This window comes from Meleagris gallopavo, chromosome 20, assembly GCF_905368555.1.
Source record: "Meleagris gallopavo chromosome 20, MGAL_WU_HG_1.1, whole genome shotgun sequence".
Classification (NCBI taxonomy): domain Eukaryota; kingdom Metazoa; phylum Chordata; class Aves; order Galliformes; family Phasianidae; genus Meleagris; species Meleagris gallopavo.
In genome coordinates this window covers 5,301,726-5,316,043 of record NC_139423.1, presented here as the reverse complement: position 1 = coordinate 5,316,043, position 14,318 = coordinate 5,301,726, and the positions used below count along the sequence as shown (strand labels likewise).

Genomic DNA, 14,318 nt, shown 5'->3' with positions numbered 1-14,318 from the left:
GGCCCCACACCCTGCACACCCACGGCACAGAGCCAGCGCCCTCCCCACACCGCCTTTTATGGCTCTGCTGCAGCCATGGCCCAAACATGGAAGTAGAGCCGGGAGCCGCCCCGGAGGCCCCCCCAGCCCCACTTTGCGGCACAGTTCCCACACCTGGAGCCTTGCCCTGATCACCCCCTATCCCATGCACCCCCAGCCCTGTCCCACACAACCCCATATCTGCTTTTTGCTCCACCCTGTGCACATCTCCTGGTGCGTAGCGTTACTTTGCACACCCCTGTGCCCCCCAGTGCACAGGACGCAGCACAGCGTGCATCATGTCACGGTGCTGCTCACAGCATTGCACATGAACAAGCTGTGAGCAGAGTTGGGGTGCTGGTACGTACAGCCCAGGTTCCCACCTCACGCAGGGATGCAGGAGGAGAGGGGACAGCTGTCACCACCACCACCACTGCCTGCCACTGGAGCAGGGCTGGGGGAACCCATCCAGAGGAAAGGGTGTGCCCCAGCAGCACAACGGGTAGGTGGGAGAAATGAAACTGCCTCCACTGTCCCCGCAGCATCACCCCAAGGGCAGGGTGCTGCCTGTCACCTCCCTTGGGGACCCAGCTGGATGTGAGCCCCAGCTCACCGCGGGTCACCGCAGATGGGGACAGCATCACCGCAGTGGTGATGCCACGGCCCAGAGGATGTCACCTGGGGAAAAGCTGAGCTCTGGGGCTGCGTGTGGGCTGTGAAGTGTGAGCGAGGCCAGGCGGCCGTATTTCCTGGCTGAGGGCAGTAAATCCCCACAGATAAGGACAGGGGCTGTTCTTATAGTGACAGAGCTCCATGAATCAGCGCTGCCGCTTTCTGCACCCCACAGCCTCCTGCTGCCTAGCACACCCCGTGTCAGCATCCTGTCCCAAAGCCCCCAAAGGGGTGGCTCAGGGCAGTGCCATTGGGCACAGGGCTGCGAGGACCTTCCCTAACGTCTTCCTTCCTGTTCAGTTCAGCCCCTGCAGCACTATGACCAAACTGGTGCTGGGTTTTCCAGATGCCCTGGGAGATGCACATAGGGTTCCTCACAGTGTGATCACAGGTCACCTTTTGGAATAGGGTTTCCAAAGTCTCGAAAGCTCAGCAGGAAGTGCAAAACTTCAGACAGATGTCTCAAAAGCCCTTCTGCTTGGGGATCAGGGAGGGGGCGGGGGATCAGGGAGGTCCTGCAGCCCCAGAGCTGCAATAGGGGCTGATTCCTGATCCTGACATGATGACCCAGAGGGGAAAGCTTTAATCCAGAGAAGAAACCCTAGCAGCTGGAACGGCCACTTGTCCCCTCTCTGACTACAAACAAGGCACGTGTTTTTGACAACAGCTCTGCATCTCTTTCCCTGGCCTGGGTGGAGCTCCCCCCTGCACCAAGTTCCCGTGTGAAAACCCGTGGTTAACCTAAGATCTGCACAGCTGGGCCTCAGGGCCGGGGCTGGAGCAGTTGGGGCACAGGTGGCACAGCAGTGAGCACAGTGTCCCCTTTGGATCCTTGGGCTCTCCAGGCACTATGGGGCCATCACAGTGCACACAGGTGGTGCTGATAGCTGGCTGCAGCCGTGTATCCATCTCTGTCCTCAGTTCTTCAGTGTTGGTGCAGAAAGCCTGCAAGTGTGCTGCAGAGATTGCAGCTAGCACATGGCTTGGAGCTGCTGAAGTTCTGGGGCAGGGAAATGCCTTTAGGGTGAGAGGGCAGTGTGGAGCAGTCCTGCGCCAGGGTGGCTGCAGTCCTGTGCCAGGGTGGCTGCAATCCTGTGCCAGAGTGGCTGCAGTCCTGCACCAGGGTGGCTGCAGCCCTGTGCCAGGGTGGCTGCAGAGCGCTGCACGTGTTGGGGAGCCGAGCATCTCTCACACTGCCCGAGAGGCAGCTGGAGCTCCCCAAACCTGCTCAGCATCCCCAGGGGAAACCAGACCGCGAGCAGCAGCCTAAAAATAGCTGCCCAGAGTGCTCAGCTGAGAGAAGGGGAAGTGAGAAGGGAGCGGGGCTGCAGCTTTCCATGGAGAAGCCCCACTCGGGCATGGGGCAGCCAAGCACAAGGAACCTGCTGGGGAGCAGAGTGCTGCAGTGCTTACATGGCCACTGCCAGGGGCTGGCATTGCCCTGATTAACACATGTGTGCAGTGTGGGCCTGCGGGTTCTGCCCTGAAAGCACGGGTGGTCTCCCACCCCCATGCAAATCTGTGGCCTTTCCAAGGGGTTTAGCATGGCTCCTCTTGGGTTGGGTTGGGCCGAGCAGCTTTATAGCAGAGAGCTTTCTAGTGACAGTGTAATGCACAGAGGGTGGATGGCGTGCACGGGAAATCTTCCTGAAATCTTTGCAAACACAAATATTTGGTGTAATCCACTGAAGGGATAACGTGCTGGGGCAGTCATTGGGCTGCTGAAATGGCTCTGCAGTCAGGCTCCAGCTACACAAGCAGAGGTGACGCTCAGCGGAGCAAAGCAGGGCGGAAGGAAACCAGGAGGGAGGGAGGGAGGGAGGAAGGGAAGGCTGCAGGGAGCTGTGCTGCTGCCTCGGCTCAGGTGCAGGCAGAATAGAAACTGCCCACAGCGCTGCCGCCCGCTTCCTGCCTCTGCTGCACAAGCAACATGCATGTCCAAGCCCTGTGCGTGCCCCAGCTCCGTGTGCTGTCCCAGCCCTGCTGCTTGAGTGTGCAGCTGGGCCCATTCAGTCGAGCCACAGGCTGATGGCACGAATTCTGATGCGTGCAGTCCCCACACCGTGATTGGGATGCTGCTGCTGCTGCTCCTGGGGCTCTGCCTGCACCTGCAGCTCCTGAAGGCGGCCCAGCCCAAACCAGTTAATTATCACTGCTGTCTGTGGGCAATTACCCACCTCACCTCCTGCACTGCTCTCCTGCCCAGCCCATGGCAGCACCAAGCTGCAGCACACACTCCTCAGCTGTGAGCTCAGCGAATAAATCAATCCATCAGTCAGTGGGTGAGCAGCTCAGACTGCCTGGCCTGGCCGCAGGGGCTAATCCTGCTCAGGGGGATTTGCTGGGAGGGTTTGTGTAGGAGATAAAGCTGCTGGGGTGCCCTGTCCTGTAGTTAGGGCTCATCCCTGCTCCCTGGGGGGTGGCACTGGAGCAGCACAGTGTGGGGTTCCTGCTCCTGATCCAAATGCTGCTCTCTGTCAGCACGGCCCAAGCTTGCTTTGCAGCCACATGGGTGGAGCAATCAGGTTTTGCTGCATACGGTGATTCCAGCAGCACCCATGATTGCTGAGGTTTAGGCTGGTGGTTTGTTTCCCAAGGACAGTTCGGGGACTGGTTTTCCCTGAGTTTAGTGCTCTCTTCAAGATGGCATTTCTAAAAGAAACCCCAGGTAGAGCGGGTCCAATCCTCTTTGCCTTAGATAACTAAAAGGTCAAAAGGCTGCTTTAGCTTTTCAAAACCAAAATCCTGCCCAGGGAGTTTCTTCCTCCTGCCCACGATCCAAAGCTGCAGCCCACATGCTCAGCTTAGAGCTGCGTCCACCTGCAGAGCCCTTATCCATCCATCAGACCGCAGCACCAACCCCTGCACCCGGCCGCAGTTTGGCACGTCGAGATTGTGTTTGTAGATGGGAACCTCAGGCTGCTTTCCTCAAAAGGGAGAAGGACCCCGCAGGTATGAGCTTTGACTCACCGCTCCGAGTCGTTTGGTGGTTTTGTTCGTTAAGAAGCAGGTTCAGAGGCCCTGCTTCTTCTTGCTGGGTGTGGGTGTCTGTCTGTCTGTCTGCCTGCAGCTGTCTGGCCTTGCCCCTTCGGTGTGAATGGAGCTGCAGCTTCACAGCCTGCTCTGATGGAAAAGGGACTTGCTCTCCCTTCAAGGGTCCCTGAAGCACAGGGAAGGCACAGAGTGCAGTGCACTCCGAATGCCTCCAGTGATGGCAAAGCAGTGTTCCCAAAGCAGCACCTCAGTCCTCACCAATGGAAGTTTTTGTGATTCAGTGAATGGGGACGGTGAGAAAAGCTTGCACAGAGCGCTCTGGTTCTTCTCTAACTCAGAGCAACTCCTCACACTGCCATCAACAGACTGCAGCCCCAGTGGCAGAAACATGCACAAAGCCATTTCTGGAAGAGAAAAGCTCATAATTACACTCAGCTGCCAAGGAGCAGCATCAGCTTAAGTGATAAGAGGCAGAGGAGAGCTCAGCCCTCTCCAGGGATGCTCGAGGAGCTGAGAGGAGCCATGGAGGAGATGCAGGATGAGACCAATGGTGCTGCACCACCTGCCCCAAACACACAGCCGTGCCTATGGGGCATAGGGATGCCCTTGGGGATGCTCCAGTCAGTGCCCGCTGGTGTGTGCCAGCACTTCGGGGCTGGGGGATGTTCTGGGCTGGGGGATGTGGGACTGTGGGATTGGCTCAGATCAGTGCTGAGCTCTGCACAGCAGCACTGCCTCCCTCCTCTGCGCTGCTCCTGACTTCCCTGGCTCTAAGAAGCTTAAGGGCAGATGGCCTCAAGTTCCAGCACCCATGTGTAAGGCTGGGGGTGAGGGCACAGCAGAAGGGCTCTGGGAAAGGGGGGGGGGGTTCCCATGTAAGCCCCCAGGGGATGGATTCTCCTGGAAATCCATTGCTTGGCTCTGCCCTCCCCACTGGTGCTGTAAGGATGTCAGGCCTGCTGTGGTGAGGGGGCTGGGGAGGGCAGAGAGGTGGCAGGATGGGGTGGGCAGGGACCCCCAGAAGGGGGAAGCAGCAATCTGTGATGCTTCCCGAGTGCTGCAGGTGCCGGGTGCTCCGTGTGTTGATTTTCTTCCTGCAATGGTGTCTGAAAATAGATTCACATGTTCCATGTTCCTGCAAAGAGTTTATTGCAAAGGGAGTTTGCTGCTTTGGAATGCCTGTTGTGCTGGAGCTGGCATGCATCGCTTCAGCTGCAGCAGCAAAGGTGGTGGGGATGATCCAGGGGTTTTTAGCACAAATTCAAAGCAGGTTCCAGCCCCGGTTCCAGCTGGGTTGGCTCTTCCATCACTGTTTTGAAGCAGATCTGGCCAGCAATATCCGAGCACTCAGCACCAGCAAGGGGGTTTGAACTGCAAGGCAAAGGGGCAGCTTGTATTTAGAAGGAGACGATAATTGCAAGTCAGATTTGCTTGTTCAATACTCTATTGACAGATTTGCCTTGGCAACCTGGAACAGGGTTTCATTGTGCGCATCTTACCTCATGGCATCCTATTGATTGTTGGTTGGGTGCTTTTTATTTTTTTTTCCCTGAGCCTACCTATTCCTCCTTCCCTTGTCTTTCTGCAGCACGCTCTTGACCTCAGCATATTAGAGCTCAGTGTTCAGAGTGGCCACTGATCCAAACGTGAGCCAGGCCTGACAGAAGCAGAAGGGCAGACCCAGAGCCCAGCTGGGCAGGTAGGAATGAATGGGGCCGGTGCCCTCCCCCCCCTCCAAGGACACCGTGATGCAAGAGAGTTGCAAAGTCCGTGCCTGGCCGCCTGCAGGAGCGGCCTTGGAGGAAAGGCTACAACTATTAATGAATTAACTTTGTTATTATTTGGTGCTCCTGGCCAGTTTGGGCTGCAGCATTAATGGCTGGAAAAGCTGAGAGCCCAAACTGCAGCCTTGGAGCCTTCTTGGTGGAATTAGAGGATTGCAGCTGGAAACGAATTGCTGGTTTGAATTGCTAATAATGATATAGACTAATGAGCAACATCAGAAATGATGGCATGTGTAATCAGTGCTGCTTGATAGCAAACATACAGCAGGTCTGCTGGATCTACTGGCATAGGAGGAGAGGGGGAAGAGAGCACGGTGTGTTTTGGAGAGGCAGAGCTCAGCCCCAAGCTGACAGAGCTGGCTCTGTCTGCAGGGTAAGAAGTTTGTAACTAACGATGAAAAGAATAAACCCAGACAAATATCAGCGCTGGGTAATAGGAGAGAACATGGGCAGCAAATATTTGAGGGGAAATTGCCTTGGTGTGCTTCATAGCACCTGCAGGAAGCCCATCTGTCTCAGGCTGTTTGGGGTTTGTCTTACAGCTGTGCCTGGGCAGCTCCCACCCAGAACTGCCACCGAGAAACCCAAATTCTTACACAAGTGTGGCCGAGGGGAAAGATAACATCCCCAGAATGTCCATCTGCACCTCATGCCTGCCTTATAGACAAGTGATGAACACGCATGGTATTAAACTGGCGATCTCTGGGGCTCTAAAAGGCAGTAGTTGACTCTCATTCCTTTGGGTTGGTTTTTCTGTCCTCATCCCTGTGATACAGGAATATACATTAGGGGACGCCAGCGGAGAAGAGGCAGCAGTTAGAAACGTCTCCTGCTTTCTTTAGTGAGGGTATTTTATGTGCTTCCTATCAGATGTCCTCTTTCGAACTGACAAAGGGAAAGCTGTACCAGTTCGTGAACCACTGCTACATGAGCAAGGTAAGAGAAAGAAAATCACCACCATTACAATCATTACTGTGAATCATGTGCAATCAGCCCGCTAACAGAAAGCAGACGATCATCCTGCAGGCAGCTCCAGCACGGGAGTTGGTGCTGAGCTGCAGGAGCTGTGAACCACACCACGATTAAAGCTCTCCTAACGATGCTGTTTAGCGTCGCTTTCACCTTTTTGCTTTTCGATTCCCTCAACCGTTTCTCCTTACGGGGCAGATTCTTCAGCCATGCGAAGGAGATTTGCTCGCACCTTTCCGAGCTCACACACGTTGCATCCCCGCGGCCAGACCCGTCCCGCTGCCGTCGGTGGGCACGGAGCCGTGCCGGTGCCGTAACGCAGCGCTCGGAGCGGCCCCGCGGCCTCCGCTCGTTTCTCCGTTTGTCCGAACCGAGGGGAAATTGCACCGAATCGCGTTCGTCTCCTGAGCGTTTGGTGTTATTGCGAGCATTAGAGGTTTGTGCTCGGCTTGTCTCCTCTGGCAACAGGAGAAGCTCGAAATGTCAAAGGGGAGGGTTAACAAACTCCGCCGGCATAAATTTCAATGAATATATCTTTCTTAGGAAAACCGCTAAGTTAAAAAAAAAAAATTAAATCTTCCTGTCTGTGCTTTCTTTCGGCTGCTGTTCACAATGGATAATAATTCTTACATTAAGCCCCTTCGGCCCTCCAGGGAAATCAAAATTGTAATATCAGTTTGCTTTTTATTGGCTCGGCTCTACGATCTCGGCGGCTGCGTCTTTGTTATGGTCCCCGGCGCGGTGACATTCAGCGCTGTCTGCGCAGTGCCCCCGCACCGCCGGGCCGGGCCCCGAAGGCCGCCGGCTGCCGCTGCTGCCAACGGGGGGAGGGGGACGGCACGGGGGGCACGGAGAGCACGGGAACCTCCTCGGGGCGCTGCTGGAGCTTTGGCAGCGGATCCGCTCCGGAGCCGTTGGAGCTCGGCCCCTCTGGATTGAAGTTACCGGGATCCGCGTGGGCAGAGCGGGCACGGGGATGCGGGACCCGGAGCACAGATCCCGGGACGCGGAGGAGGGGAGGCGGGGAGCACGGTCCCGGGCCGCCCGGAGGAGCCCCACGCCTGCCGTGCCCCGCAACCGCCCGGCCCGCCCCGCTCCGCCTGCCTGGAGGAGGTCACGTCCCAGTACCGCACCGCAGCGGCTCCCACCGCACACCGGGCAGGGAAGGGCCGGGATCCCCGCGGCACGGCCACACGTGGGCCCGACCGCCTCGCGTGGAGGGGAGCCCCGCGCTGCTCTCCATCCGCTCACGCGAGCGGCGAGAACGCGCAGCGCACAGCGGGAGCCCCGCACGCAGCCGCCGGTTGAGGCTTCCGGCACCGCGCGGGGGGAACGCGCCGCCGGACCGGGGGTCACCCCGCAACGCCGGCTGGAGGACCAACGCCAGCACAACGCCGATTTATCCGCCGTGGGCCGGGACCACGGGAGGAAGAGGCGGCGGGCCCGGGCGGTGCGGGGCAGCCCACTGCAACGCGGAGCCTTCCGGGGGGGCTCAATCCCCACGCATCCTCGGGGCGGGTTCCGCACCCGCACCTCCGGCCGCGCACCTGCCCTCCCCGCGGGGCCGTGCTGAGTCACGCGTGGGGCGGGGGCCGGGCCGCTCGCGCGTGCCCCCCCCTCCGCCCCGCGCCCGCCCCCCCTCCCCGCCTCGCTCCCCGGCAGCGCTGCGCCAATCCCCCGGCCCCGCCGTTGACGGGCAGCCGGGCCCGGGAGGCGCCGCCTCCCTGACGTCTCGCTCCGGGATTTGCATGGGTTGCGGTGCCGCGGCCGCCGCGCAGTGTCTGTCGGTTCGGCGGCGGGAGCTGCTGGAGCCCGAGCCCCGCTCGGCCGCAGCGGGCAGCGCGGACGCCCGGCTCGGCCCTTCCCGAGCGCAGCATGGAGCTGCCGGCGGTGGGCGAGCACGTCTTCGCCGTGGAGAGCATCGAGAAGAAGCGGATCCGAAAGGTGCGGAGGGAAAGAGGCGGGGAGGCGGGGAGGGGGGCCGCGGGCGGGCGGGCGGGCGGTGGGTCCCGCTGAACGCCGTGTCTTTGCCTCCCGCGCTCCGCAGGGCAGAGTGGAGTACCTGGTGAAATGGAGGGGATGGTCGCCCAAGTGAGTACCGGGCGGGGGACGCGCGAGGAGCGGCCCCGGGGCGCCCCGGCGGGGTTCGGGCGGGCGGCGGGAGGCGGCGGCGGGGCCCGGGCGGGCGGCGGCGGGAGCGGAGCGAGGCGGGAGGCGGCGGCTGATGTGCACCAGAAAATGGCTCCTTCCCCCTTTCCCTCCTCGGGAGTCGGGCTCCATATTGCAGAACCGAGCGGGGGGGGCGGGGGGGTGGAAAGGGGGGAAATAAGGGCTAAAATAAAACCGCGCGGCCCCGCGGGTCGGATCGGGATGGTCGCTCCGGGTGGCAGCGAGCGGCGCGGTCGCAGAGCGCTCCGGGCTGCGTGACACAGCCGGGGGGGGGAGGCGGGGAGGGGAGGGGGCCCCGCTCGTCGGACCCCGCGGCCGCGTCCCTCCTCCGCGCCGGGGCCGCTTTAATGGGTCCGGGAAAGGGGATTTGGAAAATTTCATCATGACATGCTTAGAATTCCTCCGGAATAATAACTGCGCTAAATAAACAGTCCTATCCCCGGCGTACCCCCCCTCCCTTCTTTCCCCCCCCCGCCCATCCCCCTTCCGCGGGACTGAACCCCGGGCGCGAGCTGCGAAGCGGGCCCGGGGCACCCGGCGAGAATGGCCCCGACCCCTACACCGCGCCGGGCCCCCGCCTGACCGCTACCCCCGTCCCCTCCGCAAGGTATAACACGTGGGAGCCGGAGGAGAACATCCTGGACCCCCGGCTGCTGATCGCCTTCCAGAACAGGTGAGCGGCGGGTGCCCGGCCCCGCGCCCGGCCGTGCAATTGTAGATGCGTCACGGGGCCGTTCGCCGCCCGGGGGCCGCGCAGGGGCGGACGGGGGGCGGAGGGCGCGGGACGGGCCCGGGGGGCGCGGCCCCGACGGGGCGGGTGCGGGGCGCGGGGCCGGGAGACGCCTCCGGTGCGCGATCCCCGAGCCGCTCTCCCCCCACGCCGCGCTCGGCTGCTGCCCGCGCGGGGATTCGATGCCTGCGAGTGGAGGAGGCGGTGCTGCTGCTGCGCTCCAACTGCTTTTTTTTTTTTTTTCTTCTTCTTCTTTTTTTTTTTTTTTTTTTTTTTTTTCCTTTCCATGCATTTATTTCCTGTCGTATTTTGGCGCAAACTGTAAACTTCACCCCTCGCCGCGGTGGGGGGAGGCGGTGGCAGGGATGCCGTCCTGCAGGCACGTCCCGCCCCAGCCCTCTTGCGGGACCCCTTCCTGCAGCCCCGCACCTGCAGCTCCGGCCCATTCCCACTCCCCAAACCTCCTCCCCTCCCCCTCTGACACCCGGACCGTGGCACTGCAGGGCGGGGGGTGCAGTGTGGGGGATTGCAGCCTCACCGTGATGCCGTGTTCCTGCAGGGAGCGGCAGGAGCAGCTGATGGGATACCGCAAGCGGGGCCCCAAGCCGAAGCCGCTCGTCGTGCAGGTAAAGGCGATGGGGAGTGGATCCCGGGGGGCTGCTTTCCTTTCCACGGGTTGCATCATACGAAGGAACTGCGTGCAGCACCAAGGGGATGCGTCCCCAGTGCTGAGCTCATGGTGCAGCCCCCGGGCACGGGGCAGTGTGTGGCTGGGTGGCATTAGCAGGCTGCTGGCCCCGGCTGGACTCTGTTCCCAGGCAGCTGATTGAAGGGGGCTTTTCTTCTTTTCATTGCTTCATTAATCCGGAGCAATGCAGGGCCTGGAAGTGGGCGCGGGTTGGGCTGCGTGCCGGGGGTGGCACCTGCGGCGGGGCCCAGCCAGGCTCAGCCCTCGGCTTTGTGTTGCAGCTGCCCTCCTTCGCCCGCCGCTCCAACATCCTGACGGGGCTGCAGGACCCCACCGTGGACACCCGGCCGAAGCTGGACCTCGGCTCCTCCGGCAAGAGCCAGCAGCACCAGTATGAGCTCAACAGCAAGAAGCACCACCAGTACCAGCCCAACGGCAAGGAGAGCGGCGTGAAGCACCAATCCCACAGCAAGGGCAAGTACTACTACCAGCTCAACAGCAAGAAGCACCACCACTACCAGCCTGACCCCAAGATGTATGAGCCCCACTACCATCCCAGCAGCAAGGAGCCGCAGGGCCAGGCCTGCTTGGACAGCACCAAGAGCCCCCTGGGCGCCCACCCGGATAAGTGGGCGCACGGTGCGGCCAAGAACCTGCTGGGCCCAGTCAAGAACCTCGCTACTGAGAGCAAGAACGGGGCTGAGAAGAACCTGTCCAGTGGCACCGGGCCCCCCCCTCGGGACAGGGTCACCAGCAACGGGCTCGGGGGCAAGATGAAGATCGTCAAGAACAAAAACAAGAACGGGCGCATCGTGATCGTCATGAGCAAGTACATGGAGAATGGCATGCAGGCGGTGAAGATCAAGTCTGGGGAGCCACCCCGGAAGCGGGCGCCAGAGGAGAGGACTGCTAAGAAGGGCGGGGAGGAGAAGCCGGAGGCCTGGAGGAAGCCGGGCGAGGAGAGGGCGGTGGGCAGCAATGGCCTGAGCGCTGCGGAGGGCGAGAGCAGGCAGCCTGCTGCTGAGCTGCAGGAGGGCCCCAGGAAGCCCTCTCCGAGCAAGGAGCTGCCCCTGCCCGTGGCTGAGCAGCCGCTACAGCTTACCACCAAGCCAGACCTCGTGCCCTGGTCGCTGAGCCCCGGGCATGAGCACAGCCCGTCCTCCATGGGACTGAACCTCTCAAGCCCCAGCGCACGCAAGCGCTGCCTGTCAGAGCCACACGGGGACCGTGAGCCGGGCAAGAAGCGCCTGACGTCGCGCAGCATCAGTGCCCCCACCTGCCTCGGCCCCGAGCGGCCGGAGCTGGCCGCCCAGCCCGAGGTCATCCTGCTGGACTCAGACCTGGACGAGCCCATAGACTTGCGCTGCGTCAAGCCGCGGGCGGAGGGCAAGGCGGCCCTGGTGCAGGTGAAGCCGGAGGAGCCGCCGGTGCCGGCCGAGCAGCCGCCCATAGAGCCCCAGCAGCAACCCGGGCAGGCGGCCGAGGAGGAGGAGGAGGAAGAGGCCGAAGGCCTGCAGGAATTCAAGCCCTTCTTTGGGAATATAATTATCACAGACGTGACCGCGAACTGCCTGACCGTCACCTTCAAGGAGTACGTGACGGTGTGAGGCGGCTGCTCCCCATGGGAGCACAGCCCCGCTGCTGCCCCGTCCCCAAAGCCTACATGGGGTGGCATCTCCGGCCCCGGTCACTGCGGGATGTGGGGCCCTGCACTGCCCCGCACGGTGCCCACTGCTGCTGCTCCCACTGCGGGTGCTGTGGGGCTGCCCTGGGCGCCGTGGGGCCGGGCGGTTACTCAGAGTTATAGTATTATATTTTAACAGTGCTAACTTGTCGAGTGATTCTTGCTCCCGTTTGTACGTGGTGTTATTGAAATGTATTGTTTGAGCTGAAGGCTGGTCGCCCTCCGACTGTGCTAATATATTTATTTGTAGGTATTTATATAATGAAATATAAAGCCTAGATTTATGGAGTCCCTAGATCACCTTATAAACTATATCAGACGACTATTTTCTGTTCTCCTTTTTAACCATTTGGCATTTGTTAGTCTCGTCCCCCCCCATGCCCCGCAGGACCATCCCTGGTATATATTTTTTGATACTGTACACATGTGGTGTTTCTATGTGCAAAAAAAAAAAGAAAAAAAATCGTTATCTAAAGCTAAACGAGCTATTATAGAAATTGCTGCTATTAGAAATGTCTAAACTATAAGCTTCCAGTTATTAATTGCTTGAATGTAAATATTAAATGGAGATGTTTGAAAGTGCATTTGATGTCTGCGGCGGGTTGGGTCGGACAGCAGAGCCCGGCTGCTCCCAGGGCTGCATCACGGGGGAGAAATGTATCATGCAATCATTGCAAAGGATTATAAACCTTTATAAAAGCTACCAGGATTTGGAGTGCGTTTGTTACTGCATACAAACAGCAGGGCTGTGCTGGGGGGTCCCAGGCATTGCTGTGGGTGACAGCAGGGCTGAGGTGCAGTGCTTGCTGCTTGCAGGGCAGGAATGGCCTCCCCCAAAGCCTGGGGGTGAGGGTCCCCGTGTCTTTTGAGGTGGTGGCTTCTTGGAACCATGTGCTTGCAGGAGTGCTGTGGGGTCAGTTGTGCTCAGCTGGTGCTTTGGCTTGAGGTTGAGTTCCTGAGATCTTAGCTGGTAATAATGTGTATATACGAAAGCTTCGAGTCTCTGAGAGGCAGAACTGTGTGGTTTGCATGAGGTGGAGCTGGCAGGCATACTGGAGCTCCCTGGTGCTGTGCCCTTCCCCCATTGGTGCCCCTTGGCTGTTGTGCAGGTGTGTGATGCTCTGCTTGCAGGATGCTCTGCTCCAGGCTTCTGCCTTTCAGGCCACGTAAACTTCTGCTCAGTAAATATAAATGTCATTCTGGCAGCTGTTCCTTTCTCAGTCCTGAGGATTTTGTGTGTAGGTGCCGTTTTCTCCAGCTCGGATGGCTGAGGAGGTTTATGTGGACGTGGAACCATCTCAAATGTGGACACTGTTGAGATGCTCAGGTCTGCTCTTCAGTGTGCCCTTGTGGTGGAAGCATCCTCTGGGAACTGATGCCATAATGATGGTTTCATGCCCAAGGAGGTTGTGGATGCCCCATCCCTGGTGGCACTCAAGGCCAGGCTGGATGTGGCTCTGGGCAGCCTGGTCTGATGGTTGGCAACCCTGCACACAGCAAGGAGTTGGAACCAGATAATCATTGTGGTCTTTTTCAAATGAGGCCATTCTACGATTCTATGATCTCCGCTGTTTTGTTGACCTTCTGGGTTCATCTGTTCCTTCTGTTGATGCTTCAAAGCCAATGGAAACTCACGCAGTTGTGTTCCATCACCTTCACCCATCTCTTTGGAGAGGACTGCAGACCCCAAAACCTCACCATGCGCATGCAGGCAGCGAGTGAGAAGAGCTGACCTGGGATTCGTCAACACCTGCTGTTGGCTGGGCTGGGTTGAGAGCTGCAACCAGCATGGTGTGGTGCTGGGTTCTGTGGGGTGGGAGCGCTGCCATCCCAGCGGAGCCGGCAATCAGGAGCGATGCGCTTCCCTTGATTAATTAAGCTAATGGTTATCTGAAAACAAAAAATGGCACGGAAGAGGAGACGCATGCTCAGAATGCAAAATGTGATTTATGAAAGAGGAAGTGCAGCTCGACAGACAGCGGCAGGAGCCAGTCCAGGAGCGGGGCCGCGCAGGCGGGCTCTGCTGGGGCAGATGTTGTGCGAGATGGGAACCTCTCTGTGGATGAGACCCGTGAGGTGTCTCACAAATACCACTGCCTGACTTCTGCACATGAGCTGCAGCCTTGTGGCTGGAGCCTGAGCTCACGTCGGGGTCAGAACCGCCTTCCCCACCGCACAGGTGTGTGATGCTCTGCAGCCAACCGCTGTTTGCACTTGGCTGCGCCGAGAAAAGCGGATTGCACAGCTTCCCTCCCCACTGCCCACCGCCTTAGGAGCACCGAAAACACCATCAGCAGTGGGGTGGTTTGTTCGAGGCACCATTTCCCGGAAACCACAGAGGCAGATAGCTCCTGGTTTAATAGTTTGATGGTGTTTATCACTGCACCGGCAGCTTCCTGTGCTCTGAAAGGTGTGATAAGTCGTTGTTGGTTTAAAAGATACGCTCTGCATTCGTTCTGCGCCAATTGGCTGAGAGAGGCGAAGAGCCCAGGGTATAAATTACTTATTCATGCCGCTCTGTTGCCATATTAAGTGCATCAAACCTAAATGTCTGTTACTGAGAAAATTAATGTGAGATCCGCTATGCCTTCAATGGTTATCAAAGCGATC

General features: G+C 59.4%; 1 protein-coding gene across 1 annotated transcript; it reads left to right on the top strand.

Annotated features, from left to right (window-relative positions):
* The first annotated feature begins 8,130 nt into the window (after window positions 1–8,130).
* On the top strand, window positions 8,131–12,411 carry CBX4 (chromobox 4). Its single transcript, XM_085240047.1, has 5 exons — window positions 8,131–8,381; window positions 8,485–8,528; window positions 9,214–9,279; window positions 9,896–9,962; window positions 10,306–12,411. Exons 1-5 carry the CDS (start codon window positions 8,313–8,315, stop codon window positions 11,629–11,631), a joined length of 1,572 nt encoding a protein of 523 aa, XP_085096173.1. The 5' UTR covers window positions 8,131–8,312; the 3' UTR covers window positions 11,632–12,411.
* Window positions 12,412–14,318: the final 1,907 nt, after the last annotated feature.